General features: G+C 38.8%; 1 protein-coding gene across 1 annotated transcript in view; it reads left to right on the top strand.

Annotated features, from left to right (window-relative positions):
- VGLL2 (vestigial like family member 2) overlaps positions 1-24,305 on the top strand; it is a 328,223-nt gene that overhangs the window by 73,406 nt on the left and 230,512 nt on the right. The window contains exon 2 of the mRNA XM_073575946.1: positions 8,080-8,239. Within this exon, the coding sequence (XP_073432047.1) occupies positions 8,080-8,239 (160 nt within the window). The remainder of the gene's footprint in view (positions 1-8,079; positions 8,240-24,305) is intronic.

The raw sequence follows: 24,305 nt of genomic DNA, 5'->3' as shown, positions 1-24,305 counted from the left end.
TTTAGATACACTATATAAAAAGACACACAAGCACTTTCAGGTATCTTGAAATTGTACCCAAGGATGAGCCAGAGCCAGACTTGTGCAAGTCCACAATTCACATCCTGATATCTTTTGATACTTTCCCATGTTGCTACACAAAGAAGCTGTGTGTTTCTGGTGTGCATTATATTGCATCCACAGGTATGTCTCTAATTAACTCAGATGTTGCCAAAAACCTATTAGAAGCTTCCAAACACCAGAATAGTAATCTTAGTGTATATAAACTTTTGACTTTGCAGTAAGTAATAAAAATGCCTTAAACATTCTCTCTCTTATTATTATGGCATTTGACAGAACTGACCTAAAATGGGAAAGGTTTATTCTGATGTCAACTCAGATATTGAGAAAAACATGCACATGAGTATTGTTATATAGTGTATGTAAACTTATGGTTTCAACTGTATATAAAAAAATAAAAAACAAAAAAACATTTTTCCACTCCTGTCCAACTGCAGTGACTTCATGAAATCTGCATCCTTATAATAATTAGTAATCAATCATACACTCATCTTGTTTATCCTTGTTGGACGGTTTAATGGATCTTTAAGTGAAAAGCTATAAATAAAAATAGAAAACAAAAAATTGTTAAGGAATAATAAATCAACATTAAACCAAAGTGCAAGAACAAGGGGAAAGACTAATGCAAGATACTGTTACAGCATAAGTAATGACGTTGAACTGACTCTGCAGCAAGTCCAGTGTATTTATTCTTTAGAATCTAAAGCAGAGCGAGTAAAAAGAGCCGCACGGGACAATCTGGTGAATAAGAAGGAAGATGCCGTCAAGTAAATGTGTCATTTGAAGCTAACCCAGATGTGAGCAGAAATATCTAGTGACATTCACTTGTCACTAGTCAAAGGTTAACGCCTAAAATTTAATGGTAATATCTAAGTAGAATGATATTGAGCAGCAAGCATTGCGCACTTTCAGTCGCTCACTTTGAACATTGCTTCCATTAGCTTAAATGCAACTGAATGATTTTAAGTGTTTTTCTAGAGATCTTGAAGAGTTACATGGACTTGTACTCTTAGATCGTAAACACGCTTTACAACTAAAAAGTTGTTTTAAAATAGAAATATATTTTATGGAGAACGGGCATTGTCAATTGTCAAATCCATTGTCATAACTGAAATCGTACCAGTTTACAAAGAAATACATGTATGCTATACTCTTTGAACACAGCAAGTGTTCACTAATAGTTATGTCTGTTACGTAGCTTTGGTATCGAATTGACTGAGAGCTTTAGGATTTGAACAGCTCCAACTATAATTGACAATTGTCGACAACATTTTTTTTTAAAAAAGTGAAAGTGTTGAAAGTGAAGTTCAAAAACATAACATTTGTTATCAGCGAAAAATAATGCTGCATTTAGTATAATTTTTACTTGTGGGGTATATAATTTTCAGGGTAGAAATAATGAATAAAATTTACAGTTCTTATCTCTCATAGTCTCTAACTCCTTCATGACCGGAGGTATTTTCGTTTTTGCGTCTTCGTTTTTTGCTCCCCTTCTTCTCAGAGCCATAACTTTTTTATTTTTCCGTCAATATGGCCTTGTGAGTGCTTGGTTTTTGCAGGATAAATTGTACTTTTGAACAACACCATTGGTTTTAACATATCATGTACTGAAAAATGGGGAAAAAAAATCTCAGTGCGGTGAAATTGCAAAAAAGTGCAATTCCACAATTATTTTTTGTTTTGCTTTTTTACCATGTTCACTAAATGCTAAAAATGGTCATTACAAGTTCATAGACACCAAACATGTCTAGGTTCTTTTTTATATCAGTGGTGAAAAAATTACAAAGTTTATTAAAAAAAATTGCTCCATTTTCCGATACCCATAGTGTTTCCAGTTTTTATGATCTCAGGTTGGGTGAGGGCTTATTTTTTTGCGTGCCAAGCTGCCATTTTTAATGATACCATTTTGGTGCAGATACAATCTTTTGATCGTCCGTTATTGCATTTTAATGCAATGTTGTGGCAACCAAAAAAAGTAATTCTGGCGTTTTGACTTTTTTTCGTTACGCTGTTTAGCAATTGCGTTAATTTTTTTATATTGTTAGATCGGGTGATTCTGAATGTGGTGATACCTAATATGTGTAGATTTGATTTTCTTACTGTTTTGTATTGAATGGGACGAAAGTTGGGTGATTTAAACTTTTATGTTTTTTATTTTTTAATATTTTTGAAAACTTTTTTTTGACTTTTGGCATGCTTCAATAATCTCGATGGGAAACTAGAAGCTGCCATATCCCTATTGCCTCTGCTACATACAGGCGATGATCAGATTGCCTGTATGTATTAGAATTGCTGACTTGTTGTGAGCACCGACCACCAGGCGGCTCTCATAGCAATCCGGCAGTGACAACCCTCCGTCAGGCGCAATAGATCTGACAGGCACACAGTAATTAGTTTCACTTCTCTCTCCTTGCCCACTTATCAGAAAACCCCACCCCTCCTAGTTATCTCCTGACTCTACAGGCTCTGTGAAACCTGATATCACAGTGACTCAGCAGACCTTCTAGTGAGCAGATATCAACACTTTGGCTTCTCAGGCACATTGCGCCTGATTTCAACACAAATTGAAAGGTTAGTATTTTCTTTTTTTATTCATCACGATTGTGTATTTAGCTTGTTTTATGAAGGATTAATGCTAAGTTAGTGTACATAAGTACTGTTTTCTTAGACAAAAGGAGGGTGGCTTCTAAGGCACATTGCGCCCTAACACATACTCTTTCTCTCTTGCTTCAGATTTTCTGCTGCAATGGCCAGAAAACAGTATGATTCATCTAAACCCCTTCATTTAGAAGAAATGAAGATTTTTTTGTTAGAAGATGATGAGGAAGAACCAGCAGTAACTGAGGATTTAGAGGAATCTAGTGACATTTCATCTGAAGATGAGGTAGCAGAATGTAACACTGATTCTGGAACAGAGCAGGATGGTGATGACACTGATACAGAGGAAACAGACACAGATCTAGCTTATTATTTGGGCAAAGATAAAAATACAAAGTGGAACAAAAAGGCACCCAAGAACAAACAGCGCAGAGAATCCAACAATATTATTACACACCTTCCTGGAGTTATTGGAAGTGCTAAAAAAGCTAAAACTGCAGTGTAATGTTGGAGTAATCTAATTACAGATAGCATGTTGGAAACTATTGTTCGGTTCACTAACCAGTATATTGACACAATCAAAGAGCAATTCTCCAGAGAGAGGGACATCAAAAACACTGATGTGATTGAACTCAAGGCATTTATTGGCTTGTTATACCTAGCTGGTGCTTTCAGAGCAAATAGGCAAAGTTTGGAGGAGCTGTGGGGGACAGACGGTGATGGCATCGAAAAATTCAGCCTTGTGATGAATCTGAAACGATTCAAAGTCCTGATCCGTTGCCTCCGTTTCGATGATCTTCTGCTGCAATTGAAACCACTGAAGATGAGTAGAAAATAATTAAGTAACATCTAAGTGCAATATCCTTTAAGTTTTTTTCCAGAATTTTATATTTAAGCAATAGTTAAGTAAAGATAACTGGAGCCTATTTGGCGGTACTACCGAAAAGTGGTACTTTTAGTTTTAATAAGTTTATGGTTAATAAATGTTTTTTTTTGCATCTGATTTGGTGTAATCTCTTTTAATACATTCCTATGAAGGTCACTGACTACTTCTATAGTCCTGAAATTGAAATATGTAGCTACTATAGGTGGTTTTCTGACCTGTGCTTGTCAGGCACATTGCGCATGAACTGAGGAGAATCTATATTGCGCCTGACGGAGGGTTAAGGTCTGCTGAAGGCCTCTGGTTGTCATGCTAACCCATCGGCAACCTGCAGTCATGTGACACGAGCACCGATGTGCAGGATTTCTGTCACGCTTGCTGGAAGTGCGTGTTAAATGCTGTCAGGGTTTGACAGCAGCATTTAACAGGGTAACAGCCGTGGGTAGATTGCCATTCCACCCATGGCTGTTAGAGGCACATGTCAGCTGTTCAAAACGCTGTGGTTCCACATGGATTTTACCGCAGCATGTGCACAGTTTCTTTTCCCCATAGAATAACATTGCACTGTAAATCACTTGCTGATCTGCAGCGGATCCGCAGGGGCAAATCCACTGTGGATCAGCAGCAAATCCTCAAAGTGTGCACATACCCAAAGTGTTCACAATTCCCTTGCATTTGTAGGGTAATTCTGAGCCCCCTTTTTCAAGGTAGATGTAGATCAGTCTGGGAGGACTCATATCTAGTACTCGTTTATGTCATACACTTTGGATGTGCCATTAATGTATGATATATAAAGTGCTCTCAGTAAGAGAAACAAAATAGGAATCTTGTGGGTGTGAAACCTTTTAATGGCTAACAAATTATAGTGGAAGATGTTACAAAGCAAGCTTTCGAGACATCTTACGTCTCTTCATCAGGCTGATATAACAAAATATTTGAAGAAGCCTTATTTATATACAGTAAAAAGCACAGGCATGGTGTGATACATGGACATTTCCATAAACTAACACTGAGCTTGAAGAGAGAATCCTTAATTAGGTAAGATTAGATAAGTGGTGTGAAAGTTCTGTGGACCCCATATCCATGTGTGAGCAAAGGGCTGGTGGAGCCTCTATTGTTTTTGGAGGAAATAGCTCAGATTTGGTAATGGGCCATAAATCCTGCTGACAAACTGAGTCCTGTTTGAACAGAATCAAAGATTGTAATGATTTTGTATTCTCACACCCTGCAATGTTTCTGTGATTTAAAATTGCCTTTTATAATGACAACTTTCATATTGTCTATGTTGTGTCCTGGACCACAGAAATGTTTGGCCACAGGTAAATGTTTTTTTGTCTGTAATTGTATGACAATTAGCCATGAAGAGGTTAACGTACTGGGGTGCCATTTTACTTCCCATAGCAGTGCCGGTGCGTTGTAGGTATAGCTTCTCACCAAAAGAGAAAAAGTTGTGTGTGAGGATGAATCTGGTAAGTGTTATTACAGACTCGGAGGGGATCCCATTGACCTCAAGAAACATTCGGCAATGTGGTGTATTTAATTCTATGCAATATATGTCCTGTGGGTGGCCTCTATGTTGGAGAAACAGGACAGAGACTGAGAGCAAGCATGAGGTCTCATCGTCATACAATTACAGACAAAAAAAAACATTTACCTGTGGCTAAACATTTCTGTAGTCCAGGACACAACATAGACAATATGAAAGTTGTCATTTTAAAAGGCAATTTTAAATCACAGAAACATCGCAGGGTGTGGGAATTCAAATTCATTACAATCTTTGATTCTGTTCACACAGGACTCAATTTGTCAAGCGGATTTATGGCCCATTACCAAATCTGAGCTATGTCCTCCAAAAACAATGAATGCTCCACCAGCCCTTTGCTCTCACATGGATATGGGGTCCATAGAATTTTCATACCACTTATCTAATCTTACCTAATTAAGGATTCTCTCTTCAAGCTCAGTGTTTGTTTATTGAAATGTCCATGTATCACACCATGCCTGTGCTTTTTACTGTATATAAAGCCCCCGTTACACACTGCGATATCGCTAGCAATATCGCTGTAAAGTCACCGATTTTGTGACGTTGCAGCGATATTGCTAGCAAGATTGCTGCATGTGATACTTATCTCCGACCGGCTCCCCCGCTGGTTATCGCTGATCGCGCGAGAAGCTCCTGGACTATTCCTCGTCGGTCACTTCCTGCTGGGCTTCCTGTGGCGCCGACGAGCGACGCGTGGACGCGGGCGGGAGGACGCAGGATCGCCGCGTCTGACAGGTAAGTAGCGACCCCCATCCCCAGCGATGTCGCTGGTGAGATCTGCCTGTGTGGCAGCTCACTAGCGACCACCTAGCGATGCACCAGCAAACCTGACCACGTCATATCGCTAGTCGGGATCACTGGTGCATCGCTAGGTGTAACGGTACCCTAAATAAGGTTTCTTCAAATATTTTGTTATATCAGCCTGATGAAGAGACGTAAGCTGTCTCGAAAGCTTGCTTTGTAACACCATTCACTATAATTTATTAGCCATTAAAAGGTATCAGACCCACAAGTTTCCTATTTTGTAATATGTGATATATTTTTTTCTACTGGCTAACACGGTACGAAACCACTTTTTTTCCATTTATTAATGTATTAATTCCTTTTACATTATTTTTCTTCATTGTTCTTTTAAATGCACATTATCTATGAAAATGATGGGCTATCAGGATATCGTAAACATGCACATAACTGCTACTAATAAAAAAAAATGTAGTCTACTTAAATAGGGATGAGCCTAAGGGTTCCATTAAACAAGAAGATAATCATTTAAAAGATGAACAATGTGATTGTAACTCTCGACCGGCAAACATTGGCAAACAGGTATTTTTATAGGATGAGAAACATAAATTAAATGGTTAAATGATGACAGGTACATCGCAACATCATATACTTTGTTCACAACACAGCAATCTAAAGTGTAGGTGTCATTAATTTTCACATTCCATAAGTGACACCATTTTTTGAATATATGAATTTATAAAGTTTTGTACAAATATTTCCGTTGATACTGTGCAAAGAAAAGTTATTGAATTAGTGATAAAATGTTTATGAGAACAGTAGCATTTTGCATTAATAGCGATAATCAATATGGTATGATTAACATGTTCAATAATCAATTTCACGGTTTTATATGAAAAGTAGTATTTTGCATTAATAACAATGATCAATATGATACGAATATTTATTCATTCCAATGTTCTAACTACCTCTGAACAATTGCCTTGAAATCGATCAAACAATTACTGAATGTCATATCTACAGTTAGGTCCATATATATTTGGACAGAGACAACATTTTTCTAATTTTGGTTCTAGACATTACCACAATGAATTTTAAACAAAACAATTCAGATGCAGTTGAAGTTCAGACTTTCAGCTTTCATTTGAGGGTATCCACATTAAAATTAGATGAAGGGTTTAGGAATTTCAGCTCCTTAACATGTGCCACCCTGTTTTTAAAGGTACCAAAAGTAATTGGACAGATTAAATAATTGTAAATAAAATGTTCATTTCTAGTACTTGGTTGAAAACCCTTTGTTGGCAATGACTGCCTGAAGTCTTGAACTCATGGACATCACCAGACGCTGTGTTTCCTCCTTTTTGATGCTCTGCCAGGCCTTCACTGCAGTGGTTTTCAGTTGCTGTTTGTTTGTGGGCCTTTCTGTCTGAATTTTAGTCTTTAACAAGTGAAATGCATGCTCAATTGGGTTGAGATCAGGTGACTGACTTGGCCATTCAAGAATATTCCACTTCTTTGTTTTAATAAACTCCTGGGTTGCTTTGGCTTTATGTTTTGGGTCACTGTCCATCTGTAGTATGAAATGATGACCAATCAGTTTGGCTGCATTTGGCTGGATCTGAGCACACAGTATGGCTCTGAATACCTCAGAATTCATTCGGCTGCTTCTGTCCTGTGTCACATCATCAATAAACACTAGTGACCCAGTGCACTGGCAGCCATGCATGCCCAAGCCATCACACTGCCTCCGCCGTGTTTTACAGATGATGTGGTATGCTTTGGATCATGAGCTGTACCACGCCTTCGCCATACTTTTCTCTTTCCATCAATCTTGTAGAGGTTGATCTTGGTTTCATCTTCCAGAACTTTGCTGGCTTTTTTAGATGTTTTTTAGCAAAGTCCAGTGTAGCCTTTTGATTCTTGATGCTTATGAGTGGCTTGCAAAGTGCAGTGAACCCTCTGTATTTACTTTCATGCAGTCTTCTCTTTATGGTAGATTTGGATATTGATACGCCTACCTCCTGGAGAGTGTTGTTCACTTAGTTGGCTGTTGTGAAGTGGTTTCTTTTCACCATGGAGATTATTCTGCGATCATCCACCACTGTTGTCTTCCGTGGGCGCCCAGGTCTTTCTACATTGATGAGTTCACCAGTGCTTGCTTGCTTTCTTTCTTTCTCAGGATGTACCAAACTGTAGATTTTGCCACTCCTAATGTTGTAGCAATTTTTTGGATGGGTTTTTTCTGTTTTTGCAGCTTAAGGATGGCTTGTTTCAACTGTCAAATGGCAGCGATGATGACGTCTTCCGCCTGCGCCCATGCATCACTCGTCGGCCCCAGCCGGACTCCAGCGAGAAGAAGACGACCCAGGACGTTCTCGCGCGATCAGCGATATCCAGTGGGGGGCCGGTTGGAGGTAAGTGTCACATCTAGCGATATCGCTAGCGATATCGCTGTTGTGTCACAAAATCGGTGACGCTTTAGCGATATCGCTAGCGATATCGCTATGTGTAAAAGGCCCTTTAGAATCTAAAGGATTATTCAGCGTAAATGTGCTGTGACTGCCAGCAGTCGAATAATGAGTATTGTATTTATTTTTTAAGTGTTTCATGAACAAATAGCATTTGCATATCTTACAGGTCCTTTCTAACATGCAACGTATTCAATAAGCAATTGTGAAATTACAAATGGCACAAAACTAATAACAAGCCCACAAAATGAAAACAGATTTAACAATGTGGTATTTTACTTTTTCTGAAATTTCAGTTTCATTTCAAAAATATATCTTTATTACTTTAGCTGTGTAAATCATACCGGAAAGAATCTCAAAGAATGACGTAATACATTTTTTTCTGCACCATAATGCATCTTAGAACACAAGTGGCTGAAAGCTGAGGTAGAAGAGTCTTTTCTTTAAAGTGGATTTTTTTCTTGCTAGATGTTTATAAAGAAGGTCTGATGCTTCCGGAAATTAAGATTTGTTGCTTTCTCAAGCTGCCGCGTTATTAATTTTGACCAACGTCTTACAATTTTAAAATGAACCCAGTCTCAGCAAATGAGAGCTATTTATCACAATATGTCCCGTCCCTTCACTTCCAATGTCCTTGTAAAAAAAAAATCTTGGAATAATAACAATGTACACAGTGTACAAAGAATTGCTCTCCATTTACTAAATTTATAAAAAATCGTAGGATCCAAGGCCAACTGGCCTTATTGAAACTCTAATGATTTTCAACACTGTTAATAGTCTTCCCGCAGACAGACATTGTGAAGTGATGGATACATGATGTAACATTGCTGCTACACATTTTAGGAATGAAAAGGATGGGCAATAATAAAAATACTGAAAATGAATATGTTTTGGTAAATCACTAAGATTTCAATTTAGACTTTTCGTTCTTTTTGAAACACTATAAATAATCTGGTGAGTAACAAGCAAAGCTAACAAAGTTAACAAAGGGCTACCTACTCATATCTAGCTTACATTGAATATGACATACCCTCTTTTATATTCTAATCTGTAAAGTAGATTTAAAAAACTGAAAAATTCAAAATAAAGCCTAAAGTATTTTCCTTTTTTATAATTAAATAGCAAACGCAATAGTTAGTCTAGTCACATATGACAACACATGCTTTTCTTAAAATTTGTTTTAAAATGTGCCATTTTTTAAAGAGCTTGCATAAAGATTATTCAATTTTAGATGCCATGTAATTTTTTGAATGTGCTGCACTGCACATGACAAGCATTTCACACAAGCTGGGCAATTGAGAAAAGAAAGAGTTAAACTAATTTTAACAAAGATTTTGCCTTAAACAAATTTATTCAGAACGTCATAATGTCTAATAAATAAGATTTTGACGCTATCCTTTCCAGGTTGTTCATTTTACAGGTAGCAAAGCTCACGTGTTCTCTATAGGTAAGAGAAAATGAGCAATTATTGTGTCTCAATGAAAACAAAGGAAGACATGTATGTAAAGAATAATGGTTAAAAGACACAGCATAAAAGTGGTGGTTCCTACAGATAAGTGAATACTTTTGACGTAAATCAGATTCATGTTGAATTTTATGAAATTTGCAGGTCCCAGTGAATATGATCAATTTGAGATTCAATTCATTCCAATCACCAAAAAATGCATGCTGCCTTTTTACATAATGCAGAAGTTTGCATCATCAAAAATGACTATGTAGAGTAAAGGAAGCCAGGTTCTGGCACTCATTTGACTATTAAAAATAGCCTGGGATGGACTGAAGCATCTAATAGGATTTGTGCATTGAAGTGAAAAAGCAATTATCCAACATGTGAGTGCCGGGACCTGGCTTCCTTTACTCTGCATTGACTTTCCACGAGCACCACTGCTTGCTACAAGATAGTGCTGACCTATCTTCCTTCTACTGGATGACTATGTAGGCATCCTCACAGTGCCTTACAGCCCTCAAATCACATGGTATACTGCTGTCAAATACATGGGACATTTATAGGTTGTATAAAAGCCCAAACAGGGAATGCAGCAGTCATTTTTAGAATGGTTTTAACATATAGAGTAGTCATCAGAGCCAGAGCCAACAACAGCTCAGTAATAAAGACAAGGAGGGGATTCCCCAAAACACTGGACAAAATATTTCAGAAAATAATGTGGGGGAGAGAGTTAGGGGATGTGCCAACAGCATTGATAGACTCAGTGTGATTGAGCAGTGATATGAAGGAGCATGCCTCCTTGTTGATGCATTTGAATTACAATTACACATATTTTTTCTTCATTATTAATGCACTAGAAAGCAACAGCAAGACAGTATAATAGTTTTAACAGATTTTAACAGAAAAAAATCTAAAAGTGTCAGTGTTATAGACTATGTGCTTGCAAAACTGATTTGCATTTCTTGTCCTGAACATTGCTTTTTAGAAATGCAAAAAAAATCCCTCAATATCCAGCAATTTAATTGTGGCTGTCTACCTCACAAAGTATGCATGGCACAAACAATATTTTTGCACATCTGTTTTGCCAGTCAAATTTTACATCTTTACACCCCACACCAATACAGCACTCTGTTGCTTGTGCCACCTTTTTGGACATGGCATTCTAATGCTAACTAGTATTTCTAATGCCAACATTCTTGAGAAGTTCATACTTTATTTTAAGTTGTAAAATTAATAAATAAATTTAGACCTTTAACTGTACATGTCTGTTTTTGCATACTTGGTTTACTAGTACAATTTGACAACCATACATGCCTCACATTTACTGTGGCCTGCTGCAACATTTTGTTTTCTGTATGCACACCTACCTATCTTGAATTCTAGTAACATTCTTTTTGGCAAGGGTTGATTAATTGGGGTTTAATTTACTGAAAGCTTTGTACAAAATGGTAAAAGAAAAGTGGCAATGTCAAAAGACAAGCTAATATGTAAAAAAATAACCCAATACCATGGCTAACAATGTGTCAGATGCTAGCATCAGCAGAAGCACCGCCACCAGGCCCAGACTGCTAATCTGTCAGACCGAGCAGATCCCCAGCACGCTGCTTAGTCTGTGCAGCTCCCAAAGATAGGTGCCGAAAAAGATCTGTGTGACATTATACGTTAGGCACATAATCAAAATCCCTTAGCATACAAGAGAGTGGGAAAGACATATAGGGGAGAAAAGAGCTTGGAAAGCTGTCCCTACACTTTCTTCTTACTTCCAGCACAACTAGGTCTTGGAGAGGAGAGAATCTCAAAGTTTTTTTCACAAGTGTAGTTGATACAAGCAGAATATTACTATGAGTGGGGGAGGTTTAAGAAAAGGCACATTCTAGTATCATATTACTGGTTTGCATATAATGTTCCTGGCAGTGAGAGCAGGGTATGGAGGCAAACATTGCAATGCTGCAGACAGTGAGTGATGCATGAACAGAGGAGTGTGGGCACACGGTGTTGCTGCCAGTGGAGGTGATGGGGCATATAATGCTGCTGCATGGGGTTGAAGGGTGGAGGTACACAGTGCTGCTGTCGATGAGGGAACGATTGGTGGCACAGAGTGCTGCTGTCAATGGAATAGGGGTTGGAGCTCACAGTGGTGCTGCTAGTGAAAAAGGATAAGCGCACACAGTGCTGTTGCTATTAGGTGAGAGGTGAGCATACACTGTGCTGCTGTCAGTGAGTGATGGCGTTTCACTTCTACATCTGTTTTCCACTATTAGGAAGAAATGTTGTCTTTTGCTGATGGAGATTTTTTTTGCTGCACTGGTATTGAGCAGTTCTGGCATGTTTTGCTGTGTGGTAGAGCAGTAATTGGCACTGTTAGGGAGATATTTTATTAAACTCAGAGGAGAGAACACCTATGCACTGGCACTTCTCCAAGTGTGGCACTAGGCAGCTCGGAGGGCTAGTGAGGTATCAGGGTTCATCTTAGTGCATGATAAATCTGGCCTCCAGACGAGAAAATTTAATCTATCAGACATTTATCCTAAGATTAAAACACCTTTTGCTCCTTTAAGAAACATGTCAAGAAAGCTAAAGAACTTAAAAAATTGTACATCACCATTTTTCTTTAATAAGAAGTGGGGAAAATATTGTATGTGGGCTGATAGGGATTTTGTGTTAGGGCCAATTTCTACTTCCAGTCTTGCATTGACTACCAACACGAATCGCACCAGCTGTCCAGGAACTAGTACTACCCAAGGAAAGTCACAATAGGCCTCCTTTGACTGTGGCAAGCATATTAGTGGAGAGAAAATGGAGGGTGTAAGGGGAAACTCACTTCTCTCAGTCACAGCAAGACTATATCTCTGACAGCGACACTGGCAATTTGGTCTGCCAGATTGGTCTGCCGGATTAAAAGTCTGTTGTCATGGTTTGCTCAGCTTGTGGGATTAGGTAGTGCAGAGGTTAATGTGGACGGCCTCACTCTGAAATTCTGGGAGGCTTTTTATAGCCTCATTGTGGGCTCATTCCTCGTCGCTTATACTCAGACCCTTGGCCGAGTGTGTGACCCTGATGTGCTTTGTGACTGTGATACTTTGTGCTTGCTTGGTTTTGATCCGGTTCTGTCCCTGTTACGAGTTCTGCCTGGTCCTTTTGTACTGCTCTGCTATTCCCGTGTATGACTCTTTTGCCTTGGACCTGACTACTCTCTGACTGCCTCCCTTGTACCGCGTTGCTATCTCTGTGTATGATTCATTGCTTACGTCTTGACTATTCTCTGCTTGTCCCTCTGGTATCATGCCGTTCTCCCCGTGTATGACCCCCGCTTGTCTGACCTGAGTTTCCCCAGCCTTTGCTCCAGGATTCCTGTGATAGAACCCTATCCTGCAGCAGGATGCTAAGCCATGCCCCCTGTGATCACATGATCGTAGGTCCTTGTACTGCTAAACTACTTTCAGTGTCGCAGGTCCTGTTGTCTGAACTTTCCCTGCAGTATCGGACCCCGGGCCCTCCTGTAGTCTGGGTGAGTTACTCTGTTCAGCCGTGGCAGTCCGCCGGCGCCGACAGGATCCTGATAACTGTGTTTTTGAATGAGCTTTTGATATCCACCAGTTATCATCTGTTTCAATGATGACGACACTTTGACGATACTAATGCTGTGTTTTTGTTAAAGTGCTCCAAAAGGTTTAAATACAATTCCAGGAAACCTCAAAAATGTTGTGCACAACTTTTCTGGGCAATTGGAGGTTTTGCTACATTGTGATTCATAATGAATCTATTTTTGGGAAAAAATGTATAGAGTAGGGTGAATTTAAATTTAAAAATTTTCAATCATCTCTAATGCTTTCCAGTTTTTAAATAGGTGAGACATATTATTCACCATAGGTATACATCACTGTTACTTCTTCCTTAAAGTCCTTATTAGAGATGGGTGAACCTGAACGGTAAAGTTCAGCATCTATACCGAACACCTACTGTTCAGGCACGGACACCAAACACAGGCTTCACCAGTTAGTCAGTGTAATTGTTTGGGTTTGTCCCCTCCATTTTTTACAACCAGCCAAGCTAAAGCAGATAGCTGGGGGCTGGCATTCTCAGGCTGGTAGGAGCCATGAATATTGGCCCCCTAATCTAAAAATAGCAGCTCGCAGCCACCACAAAAAGGTACAGTTATTAGATGCGCCAATTCTGGCACTTTGCGCAGCTCTTCCCACTTACCCTGTAGTGGTGGCAAGTGGGGTTCATTTTTCTGGGATTGATGTCACCTTTGTATTGTCCAGTGACATCAAGCCTAGGGGTTAGTAATGGAGAGGCGTCTACAAGACACCTGTCCATTACTATTCCTATAGTTGTATTGTAAATAAAAACACAGCAAGTGTAAAGTTTTTTATTTGAGATAAAAACAAAACACAGTTTTCCTTTTTATTTAAAAATAATATAATAAAACAAAATAAAAACCAACCATATCCCTCATGCATGTATCTTGGACTCTCTTGTAACAATATCATTGATATTGGATTAGACAATGATTGAATACTGTACCAAAATTTGTACAATAAGTTTTAAAATTTTACTTGTTTGGCTTCAGCTCTGAAAAAAATATTTAAAAAAATGCACAGATTTCTTTTACTCCACTAGGTTACTAGAGCACAATTGCGCAAAAATGTTATAATGTTTTGAGAAACTTCAAGTAATTTAACAGCCAGAATCATCTGAATAATGATAACCATATTCATGTTGTCAATCAAAAAATTATGAGTACTGAAAATTGATGCTTAACAATAAAAATGGCAAGAAATAGCCTCAGTGTTAGACTGTTTTTGATGTTTCTGTTTATGACCTTGTGGAAGGGATTGAAAGGAAAGCGTCCAGTTTTGTTGATAACACAAAACAATGACAAAATATAAATACACATTAGGGGTATTATTGCCTATATATTAAGAATAAACTTGAAGATTGTGTCCTTTTAGGCAATTAAGTAAGAAAGATTGTATTTTGTTGTAAAAGTAGTCGGGTAGACAATGATCCAGAAATCCTCCTTTATAGATGGGCTTGTTTCCTCACAAATCCCCTATGGTAACACTAATTAAAAAAAAAAAGTGAGGAATAATATTATTTACCTTTAACTGATGTTTAAATATTCAAAAAAAATTTATGTTGCTTTTGAAGCTGAGTATTTTGCAAAAACACACAGCATCTTACAGTTGCAGCAAAGTGGATTTATAAACATCTCTTGCACATTGCGCTTTTCTTGTGCTGCGAAAACTGTTCTGTAATGCATTTTTTATATCCGCAAGAGGTCATTCTCTCTTGGGGAGGCGTTCAGTTTTATGACCAAATATTACTCACAGATGCGCAAAACCTTCAGATAAAAAATATGCATTTTAGCATGTTTCCATTACAGAAAGGCACTAAAAACGCTTGTCAAGTACTTATTATATCAATATCAAGGTTTGGAAAAGCCAAATACCAGGAAATAAAAAAAAATGCAGTTTAACATGACATAGCAAAATGAGACAAAGCCATAGCACTAAAAATGCTGTTAAAATGCATGTAAAAAAAAAAGCAAGTAACCTAATTTATCTAATAGGAGCGGAAAAACTGCAGAAAATCTGCAACAACAAAAACTCCCCAAATACTCACCATGGGAACATAGCCTTCTTGTTTTTTCTTTTAGGACATTAGTTGATTTTTTCTGGGCTTCAAAACTATAATAGTATTTTTTTTATATTTTCATTTGTATATCTTATTTTGCATTCTGAAGACAATGACCATCAGGCCTATAATGTTATATATATATATATATATATATATATATATATATATATATATATATTTTTTTTTTCCTTTTTTAAGAGACCACTAGAGAAATAGTGCATCATCAGCTTCTTTTTATGTACCGTACTTGTCACTTCAGAAAAGCTCCACTTTCTTTACTGATGTTCACAAAGTAATGGCTAAACTAGTAGAAGTCAAAACAAACTAGTGTTGAATGCTATTACTGATGCAATGTAGCTTTCATACCTGTGAAAACTGACACTTTAAGAGGTCAAAACCAAACCCTAGTAGTAAAGTGATGTGGACATCTCAGGATTGGAGGTGGATTAGCAATAGTGTTCTCAGGTACAATGTGCTCATCATTCCTTAGTAATCCCTAAGTACAAAAGATGTATAGAAAACATCTCATAAGGGTTTTGGTTGATTATGTGCTGTTAATAAAGGTAAAGTCCACATGGGATGAAAATTCTACAGATTTTCTATATGGCCCTAATTTCAAGAAATTTCACCTTTATTCTGCATTATTTTTACACTGGCATTGATAGTGACATTGACCGACAATGGGACTTTTTAAACCTTCGGCATGTCAATTTCTGTTGCAAACTTTAATACTGGATATCCCCTCCATTCACGGTAGAGAGGTGAAATCTGTGGTGAATTTTTCCACAAATGTTATCAAGCTATCATATATAAATGACAAAGCAGGAAAGAAGCCACTGCCTCTCCATGTTGTTTCACTGCCTAACAACAGCCTCTTTAGCTTGATTTAGACTCTTTAGATTCTTCTGATTTATAGAAAATCCCACTGTTTATTTGGAGAAGAACACTTTGGGCATTTAAAACACCCGCCAAGTGTACAAGACATAACCCAACATCTGCTTAGCTAGAAGATCTAAGTGTACAAAGCATTAATAGAAGAGAGGCTGTCTGTGCGCTTTTTATAACATCATTCTGATTGTGATAGTGTTGTGCAACGCTAATCGAATTATTTTTATTCTGTGGAGTTTTTTGTTCTTCTGCTTCTTTTCGTATCCAGTTCCGTTGTAAATTTGTTAGAAAGACTTTTACTGGGACATTTGTTACACTTTATGTACAATATTTTGCAGCTTTTTTTTTTATTGTGCCCTAAATATTCTATAATACAAGTGTTTCAGTTAAAGGGTTGCCAACTATATTAACCCCTTAACGTCCAGGGATATTTTTGGTTTTGCATTTTCATTTTTCCTTCCCCTTCTTTCCAGAGCCTTAACTTTTTTATTTTTCCATCAATATGGCCATGGGGGGGCTTGTTTTTTGCGGGACGAGTTGTACTTTTGAACAAACTACTGGTTTACCATGTCTGGTACTACAAAATGGAAAAAAAATTCCAAGTGCCGTGAAATTGCAAAAAAAAGTGCAATCCCACACTTGTTATTTGCTTGACTTTTGTGCTAGGTTCACTAAATGCTAAAAGTGACCTGCCATTATGATTCTGCAGATCATTACGAGTTTATAGACACCAAACATGTCTAGGTTCTTTTTTATCTAAGTGGTGAAAATAAATTCCAAAGTTTGTTAAAAAAAAAAAAAACGCCATTTTCCGAGACCTGCAGGGTCTCCATTTTTTGTGATCTGGGGTTGGGTGAGGGCTTATTTTTTGGTGGGCCTAGCTGACGTTTTTAATGATACCACTTTTGTGCAGATACATTCTTTTGATCGCCCTTATTGCATTTTAATGTAATGTCACAGCAACCAAAAAAACGTAATTATGGCGTTTTGATTTTTTTTCCCGCTATGCCGTTTAGCAATCGAGACGTGGCAATATCTAATATGTGTATGTGTGATTTTTTTATTGCTTTATTTTGAATGGGGTGAAAGGGGGGTGATTTAAACTTTTATATTTTATTTTTTCTCATATTTTTCAAAACATTTTTTTAAAATTTTGGCATGCTTCAATAGCTAGAAGCATCTCATACTTGATTGGCTCTGCTACATATAGGCGATGAGCAGATCGCCTATATCTAGCAGAATTACAGCATTGCTATGAGCGCCGACCACTGGTTGTTATGCCAATTCACGTGATGTTATGCCGTTCACGTGATGGGAGTCAGCGATGAGCGCATTTCTGGCCGGCAGCGCTTGCTAAACGCCGCTGTCAGCTTTTGACAGAGACATTTAGCTAGATAATAGGTGCAGGTGGATAGCGATTCCACCTGCGCCTATTGCGGGCACATGTCAGCTGTTCAAAACAGCTGACATGTCCCTGGTTTGATGCGGGCTCGCCACTGCAGCCCTCATGAAAGCAGGGGAGACGGCTTATGCCTGTTATTAGACGTTAAGGGGTTAATCAATTTAGGATCCTAATTAGAATGAAAACAGTTTATATTCTTGTTCCTAGAGAGTGTCATGTGCTGGCTGAAGCTAAAGAGTGGCACTGGACCTGAGTAGTAAAGGTTTTATTCATATAAGGTATGGGTGGGGAACTTCTATCCTGTGGTCAGTAAACTATTATTTCCTCTGACCCCCTGGGCAGATTCCCCAGGACTGCAGTGCTTGGACGAGTGGCCCTGTTTTGCCAGCTGCCATCCCTTAATTCCTCCTTAAACTGTGAACACGCACACCTGAATGCTGCGTAGCATGCAATGAAGGATTACACCCTGACACTGGCATCATCTCAACGTTCTTTGCAGACAGAGTTAGTGTACTTTGTGACTTTTACCATTCCTATTAAAAAGGCACCATTCGCAGTGTCTCTTGTGTGATATTTATGCATAACCACAGTGTCTTCTATATGTGATGTACAGTATATCTTGCAGCCTCAGTGTTTCATATGTGATATGTATATTCAAGACCTAGTGTTTCTCTTTTGTGATGGTTATGCTCTAGCACCAGTGTCTCCTATGTGATGTATATGTTCCAGCCTCAGTATCTCGTCAGTGATGTATATGCTCCAGCCACTACTCCAAACTGACAGATGTATATGATTGAGATCCGATGTTTCCTATGTGATGTACAGTATATGCATCAGCCCTGTTGTCTTCTATGTGATGTTCATACACCTGCTCTAGTGTCTCCTATGTGATGTACAGTTGTGTTCAAAAGTTTGCATAAACCGGCAGAATTTTTGCTTTCTTGGCCTTTTTTCAGAGAATATGAATGGTAGCACTAAAACATTTTCTCCACTCATGGTTAGTGGTTGGGTGAAGCCATTTATTGTCAAACTACTGTGTTTTCTATTTTAAATCATAATGACAACCCAAAACATCCAAATGACCCTAATCAAAAATGTACATACCCTGGTGATTTTGGCCTGATAACATGCACAGAAGTTGACACAAATGGGTTTGAATGGCTACTAAAGGTAACATCCTCACATGTGACCTATTTTCTTGTAATCAGTAAGTGTGCATAAAAGCTGAATGAGTTTATAGGATCCAGACAGACTTTCGCATCTTTCATCCAACACCTGACCTTTCTGGATTGTGAGTCATGAGGAAAGCAAAAGAATTGTCAACAGAACTACGGGAAAAGGTAGTTGAACTGTATAAAACAGGAAAGGGATACAAAAAGATATCCAAGGAATTGATAATGACAATCAGCAGTGTTCAAACTGTGACTAACAATTGGAAAATCAGGGTCTCTCTGTGAAAAGTAAACCATGGTCAGGTAGACCATCAAAAATGTTGTCCACAACTGCCAGGAAAATTGTTCAGGATGCAAAGAAAAACCCACAAATAACATCAGCTGAAATACAGGACTGCTGTGAACACTTTAGACCTGACTTCTGAGTTTGGGCTCCCTCTGGTGGGTGCTGCGGGTAATGGAGCTGGTCGGGTTGACAGAAGGCAATCACCTGAAGATGATGATTGGTAGTCAAGTGTTACAGACTGGGAAGATTTAAGTCAACAAGCTTCAATTAGTTGCTGCTGGTGATTTGGTTTTCTTCCTGTGCATTTTGAAGTCTGCTTGCCCCCTGCTTGGTCCTGCATCGTTCAGATAAGTTTTTTGTTTGCTGGAATCTTTTTGCATTTGATCCAGTTTTTGCCTTTCTCTGCTTTCTGCTTTGCTGTTTGGGTTCAGCATTGTTCCCTTCTGGGACCAGTGCTGGACCCAGTTCCATATGCCACAGCTTATGTCAGTCTGTTCAGCATTGCTAGTCTCTTGTTATATTAGTATATTTTGCTTTGCTTCCAGTTCACACCAGAATGCTGATCTAGTGGGGGAGAGGTCGTGTGGCTTCAGTATTTTTGCATATCAGACGTGTTGGATTTTTTCTTAGGGTTTTTTGCGTGATTGCAGACAGTATCCTTTCCTGTCCTGTTCTATCTAGACAGTTTGGGCCCCATAATTTGCTTACTCTATTTTCTGCCTGTGTTTGTGCCTCATCTTGTCTCACCGGCAATATATGATTGGGGGCTATCTATTCCTTTGGGGTTCTACTCCGGGGCAGTTTAGCTTTCCATTTCTTGCTTTAGGCTTAGTTAACTCTTTGGCTGTGCCGAGGGGTCTAGGGCATCGTAGGTACGTCCCACGGCTAACTCTAGTTGTGTTGTTAGTTTTATGGGTCTGCAATCCGCTTAGTTACCAACCTTTCTGGTTGCCTAGCTTATTCCCCGGCTATCCTCCTCGGTGACCTAATCATAACACTGAACTCTACGAAAGCTAGTCGTGTGACTGTTTCAAGATGCACAATAAGGAGACACTTGAAGAAAAATGGGGTGCATGGTTGAGTCGCCAGAAGAAAGCCATTACTGCACAAATGCCACAAAGTATATCACTTACAATATGCAAAACAGCACACAGACAAACCTCAAGAATTTTGGAACACCTAATGTTTGGATGTGACGGTCAGTTTTTTGATTTGTATGCATTGGCCTTCTGACTGAGCACTCCGCCCCTTAGCCTTAGACGTTTTTAATCACAGTAGGATCACTACCCCTCCACAAAGATATTAGACCTTAGTCTATGAGAGAATTCATATTAGGTTCCCATAGAGTTGTAGACTGTTTAAGAGAGGATTGGCATTGTTAGGTCTTGGTATATGAGAATTGCCTTACCGTGGCTACCAGGTACATTTGAATTGGCCAATTCATGCTTTAAGCATTCTCAATTTTTCATATTTCTGGTTCAGTAGTGCAATTCAATTTTCATGTTTCATTCTATAGCGCTGCAGAGTGCTGCCTTGTTTGCTTGATTCAAGGTAATTTGGAGTGATGAGACCAAAATTGAACTTTTAGACCACAACTATAAACATTACATTTGGAGAGAGGTCAACAAGGCCTATGATGAAAGGAACATCATTCCTACTGCAAAGCACGAAGGTAAATCGCTGATGTTTTTGGGATGTGTGAGCTACAAAGGCACAGGAAACTTGGTCAAAGTTGAAGGAAAGATGAATGCAGCACATTATCAGCAAATACTGGAGGCAAATTAGCAATAATCAGCCTGGAAGCTGTGCATGGGATGTACTTGGATGTTCTATCATGACAACGATCCAAAACACAAGGCCAAGTCGACCTGTCATTGGATACAGCAGAACAAAGTGAAGGTTCTGAAGTGGCCATTTCAGTCTCCAGACCTCAATATCATTGAGCCACTCTGGGGAGATCTTAAATGCGCAGTTGATGCTAGACTGTCCAGTAATTTTGCAGGAACTGGAAGCTTTTTGCCAAGAAGAGTGGGCAGCTTTACCATCTGAGAAAATAAAGAACCTCATCCACAACTACCAGAAAAGACTTCAAGCTGTCATTGATGTTAAAGGGGGCAATACACGGTATTAAGGAATGAGGTATGTGAACTTTTGATCAGGGTCATTTGGATGTTTTGGGTTGTCATTATGATTTGAAAAGGTAAAACACAGTAGTTTGACAATAAATGACTTCGCCCAACGACTAACCTTGAGTGGAGAAAAAGTTTTGGTGTTATCATTCATATTCTCTGAGAAAAGGCCAAGAAAGCAAAAATTCTGCTGGGTTATGTAACTGTATATGCTTCAGTTCTAGTGTCTCCTATTTGATGTATATGCTACAGCCCCAGTGTCTAAGTGATGTATATGCTCCAGCCATGATGTCTCCTATGTGATGTACTGTATATATTCCAGTCCAGGTAGTTCCTATGTAATGTATCTACACCAGCCCCAGTGTCTCCTATGTAATATACTGTATATGTCCCAGCCTCAGTTTCTCCTATGTGATGTTTATGCACCAACCCCAATGTCTCCAATGTGATGTACTGTATTTGCTCCAGTATCAGTGTCTCCTATGTGTTGTATATACACCAGCCCAGAGTTTCTTATGAGATGTATATGCTCCAGCCCCAGTGTCTCCTACATGATGTACATACACCAGCCTAGTGTCACCTAAGTGATGTATATGCTCCTGTAACAGAATCTCCGATGTGATTTGTATGTTCCAGCCTCAGTGTCTCATTTGTGATGTATTTGCTCCATCCTCGGTGTCTTCTATGTGATGTATATCCACCAGTCCCAGTGTATCCTATGTTATATATATATATATGTATATATATATATATATATATATATATATAATTCTCTATGTATCCTATTTGATGTGTATAAATCAACTGAAGTGTCTCTTATGTGATGCATTTAGCAGTCTTAGTGTCTTCTATGTGTAAACAGCAGTTTTGGTGTCTCCTCCTTATACAGCAGTCTCAGTGTTTCCCTTTATGATGTATGTACAGCAATCTTGGTGTTCTTTACAAAACTTATCATCACAAAGAGTCGACTGTGCTACAGACCGACGCAAACCTGGGAAAGGAGTTATGAGTAGCATCATCATCAATATCACCTAACATCACATGTCTCACCAAAGATAAGCAATTTCAGCCATCATATTAGGGGTGAGTTGATTAATTGTTTGATCAAATATAGAAGGATAATATTCAAGTTGACAATTTTGTAAGACTTGCAGCTGATGTTGCAAATATCCAATTGACCCTTGGCAGAAATAATGCTCCCCATTTCTGATATATACAGTTAAATAACTTAACATATGTCTTAATCAATTACCATGGGCACTTCACATAACAGTATTAAACCATCCCATAAATGTATATACAGGACAAAGAAGAGGTCCCAAAATTAATAAAAACAATTTTATTTCATGCTTATTAAACTACAACAATGAATAAAAAAAAGCAAAATGCCGTCTCTGGGGACGCTGGACCACACAGAAGTAATAATCCTTAAGGCTAGTTTCACACTTGCTTTTTTTTGCAGCGCGTTTTTCCCGCAAAAAAACGCATTGAAAAAACGCATACAAAAGCATACAACTGCTGCGTTTTTTTCAAGCATTTTTATGAGCATGCATGAAAAAAACGCAGCGTTTTTATGCGTTTGTATGCGTTTTTAGTGCGTTTTTACCGCGTTTGCGTTATTTTCCAACATTAGGTGGCCCCTCACACTAACCCAAACCATGACTTTACTAACCCTAACCCTGACCCTAACCCTAACCCTAACCCTGACCCTAACCCTTAACCAAATCATACTTAACCCTAACCCAAACCCTAAACCCTAACTAACCCTAACCCTAACCCTAACCCTGACCCTGACCCTAACCCTAACCCTAACCCTGACCCTAACCCTAACCCTAACCCTAACCCTAACCCTGACCCTAACCCTAACCCTAACCCTGACCCTAACCCTAACCCTAACCCTGACCCTAACCCTAACCCTAACCCTAACCCTGACCCTAACCCTTAACCAAACCATACTTAACCCTAATCCTGACCCTAACCCTGACCCTAACCCTTAACAAAACCATACTTAACCCTAACCCTGACCCTAACCCTTAACAAAACCATACTTAACCCTAACCCTGACCCTAACCCTGACCCTAACCCTAACCCTAACCCTGACCCTAACCCTAACCCTAACCCTAACCCTGACCCTAACCCTTAACCAAACCATACTTAACCCTAACCCTGACCCTAACCCTGACCCTAACCCTTAACCAAACCATACTTAACCCTAACCCTGACCCAAACCCCAACCCTAACCCTGACCCTGACCCTAACCCTAACCCTAAACCCCCTTAACTAACCCTAACTCTAACCCAAACCCCTAAATTCCATGGTTAAAAAAAAAAAACGCATATGCAAAAAAACGCATACATGAGCATGCCAGTGCGCACATATGCGCATCCATAGGCTATAATGGCCATTTTTAGCGCAAAACGTGCGCATATGTGCGCATGCGCTTTTTTGCAGGGCCAAAAAATGCAACATGCTGCGTCTGGAAAATACAAACGCACACCCCAAAAAAACGCAGCGCATGAAAATCGCATACATGCGCTTACAAGCACGCATGTATGCGCACCCATGTTAAATATAGGGGGAAAAACGCATGCGCACATATGCGTTTTTTTCCAGCGCTAAAAAACACAAATGTGAAACCAGCCTAATAGGGGCAAATTAATGCAACAGTCCAAATTATATATAAATAAGTCATAATACAGGGAAAAATTACTGTAAATAGCAGTGATGTACTAGCATAAAGGTATACTCATTAAATATAACAATCAATTGCCAGTGCTCAAAGCACTAAACATATATTGGAATAAGGTGTACCGATAACATTATAATAAGTATAACTAAGCCTGAATACCCTGTTATATAATAATGTATAATGGACAATAACAGACTGTCTCAATCAAATAACACTGCCCCAATCAAAGGAAGGTTGCATCACATATACTATGCTAACTAGGGATATCTAGGTGTATGGTAACACTATAAATACGAACATGAACAGGGAGGAACAGCCCTAAATTCCCTGAGACATTAAGGCAAATAATCAAAATG

Source organism: Dendrobates tinctorius, unplaced genomic scaffold (genome assembly GCF_039654945.1).
Source record: "Dendrobates tinctorius isolate UK_male_01 unplaced genomic scaffold, ASM3965494v1 ptg000046l, whole genome shotgun sequence".
NCBI classification, from domain to species: domain Eukaryota; kingdom Metazoa; phylum Chordata; class Amphibia; order Anura; family Dendrobatidae; genus Dendrobates; species Dendrobates tinctorius.
This window is presented reverse-complemented; position numbering and strand designations above follow the sequence as displayed.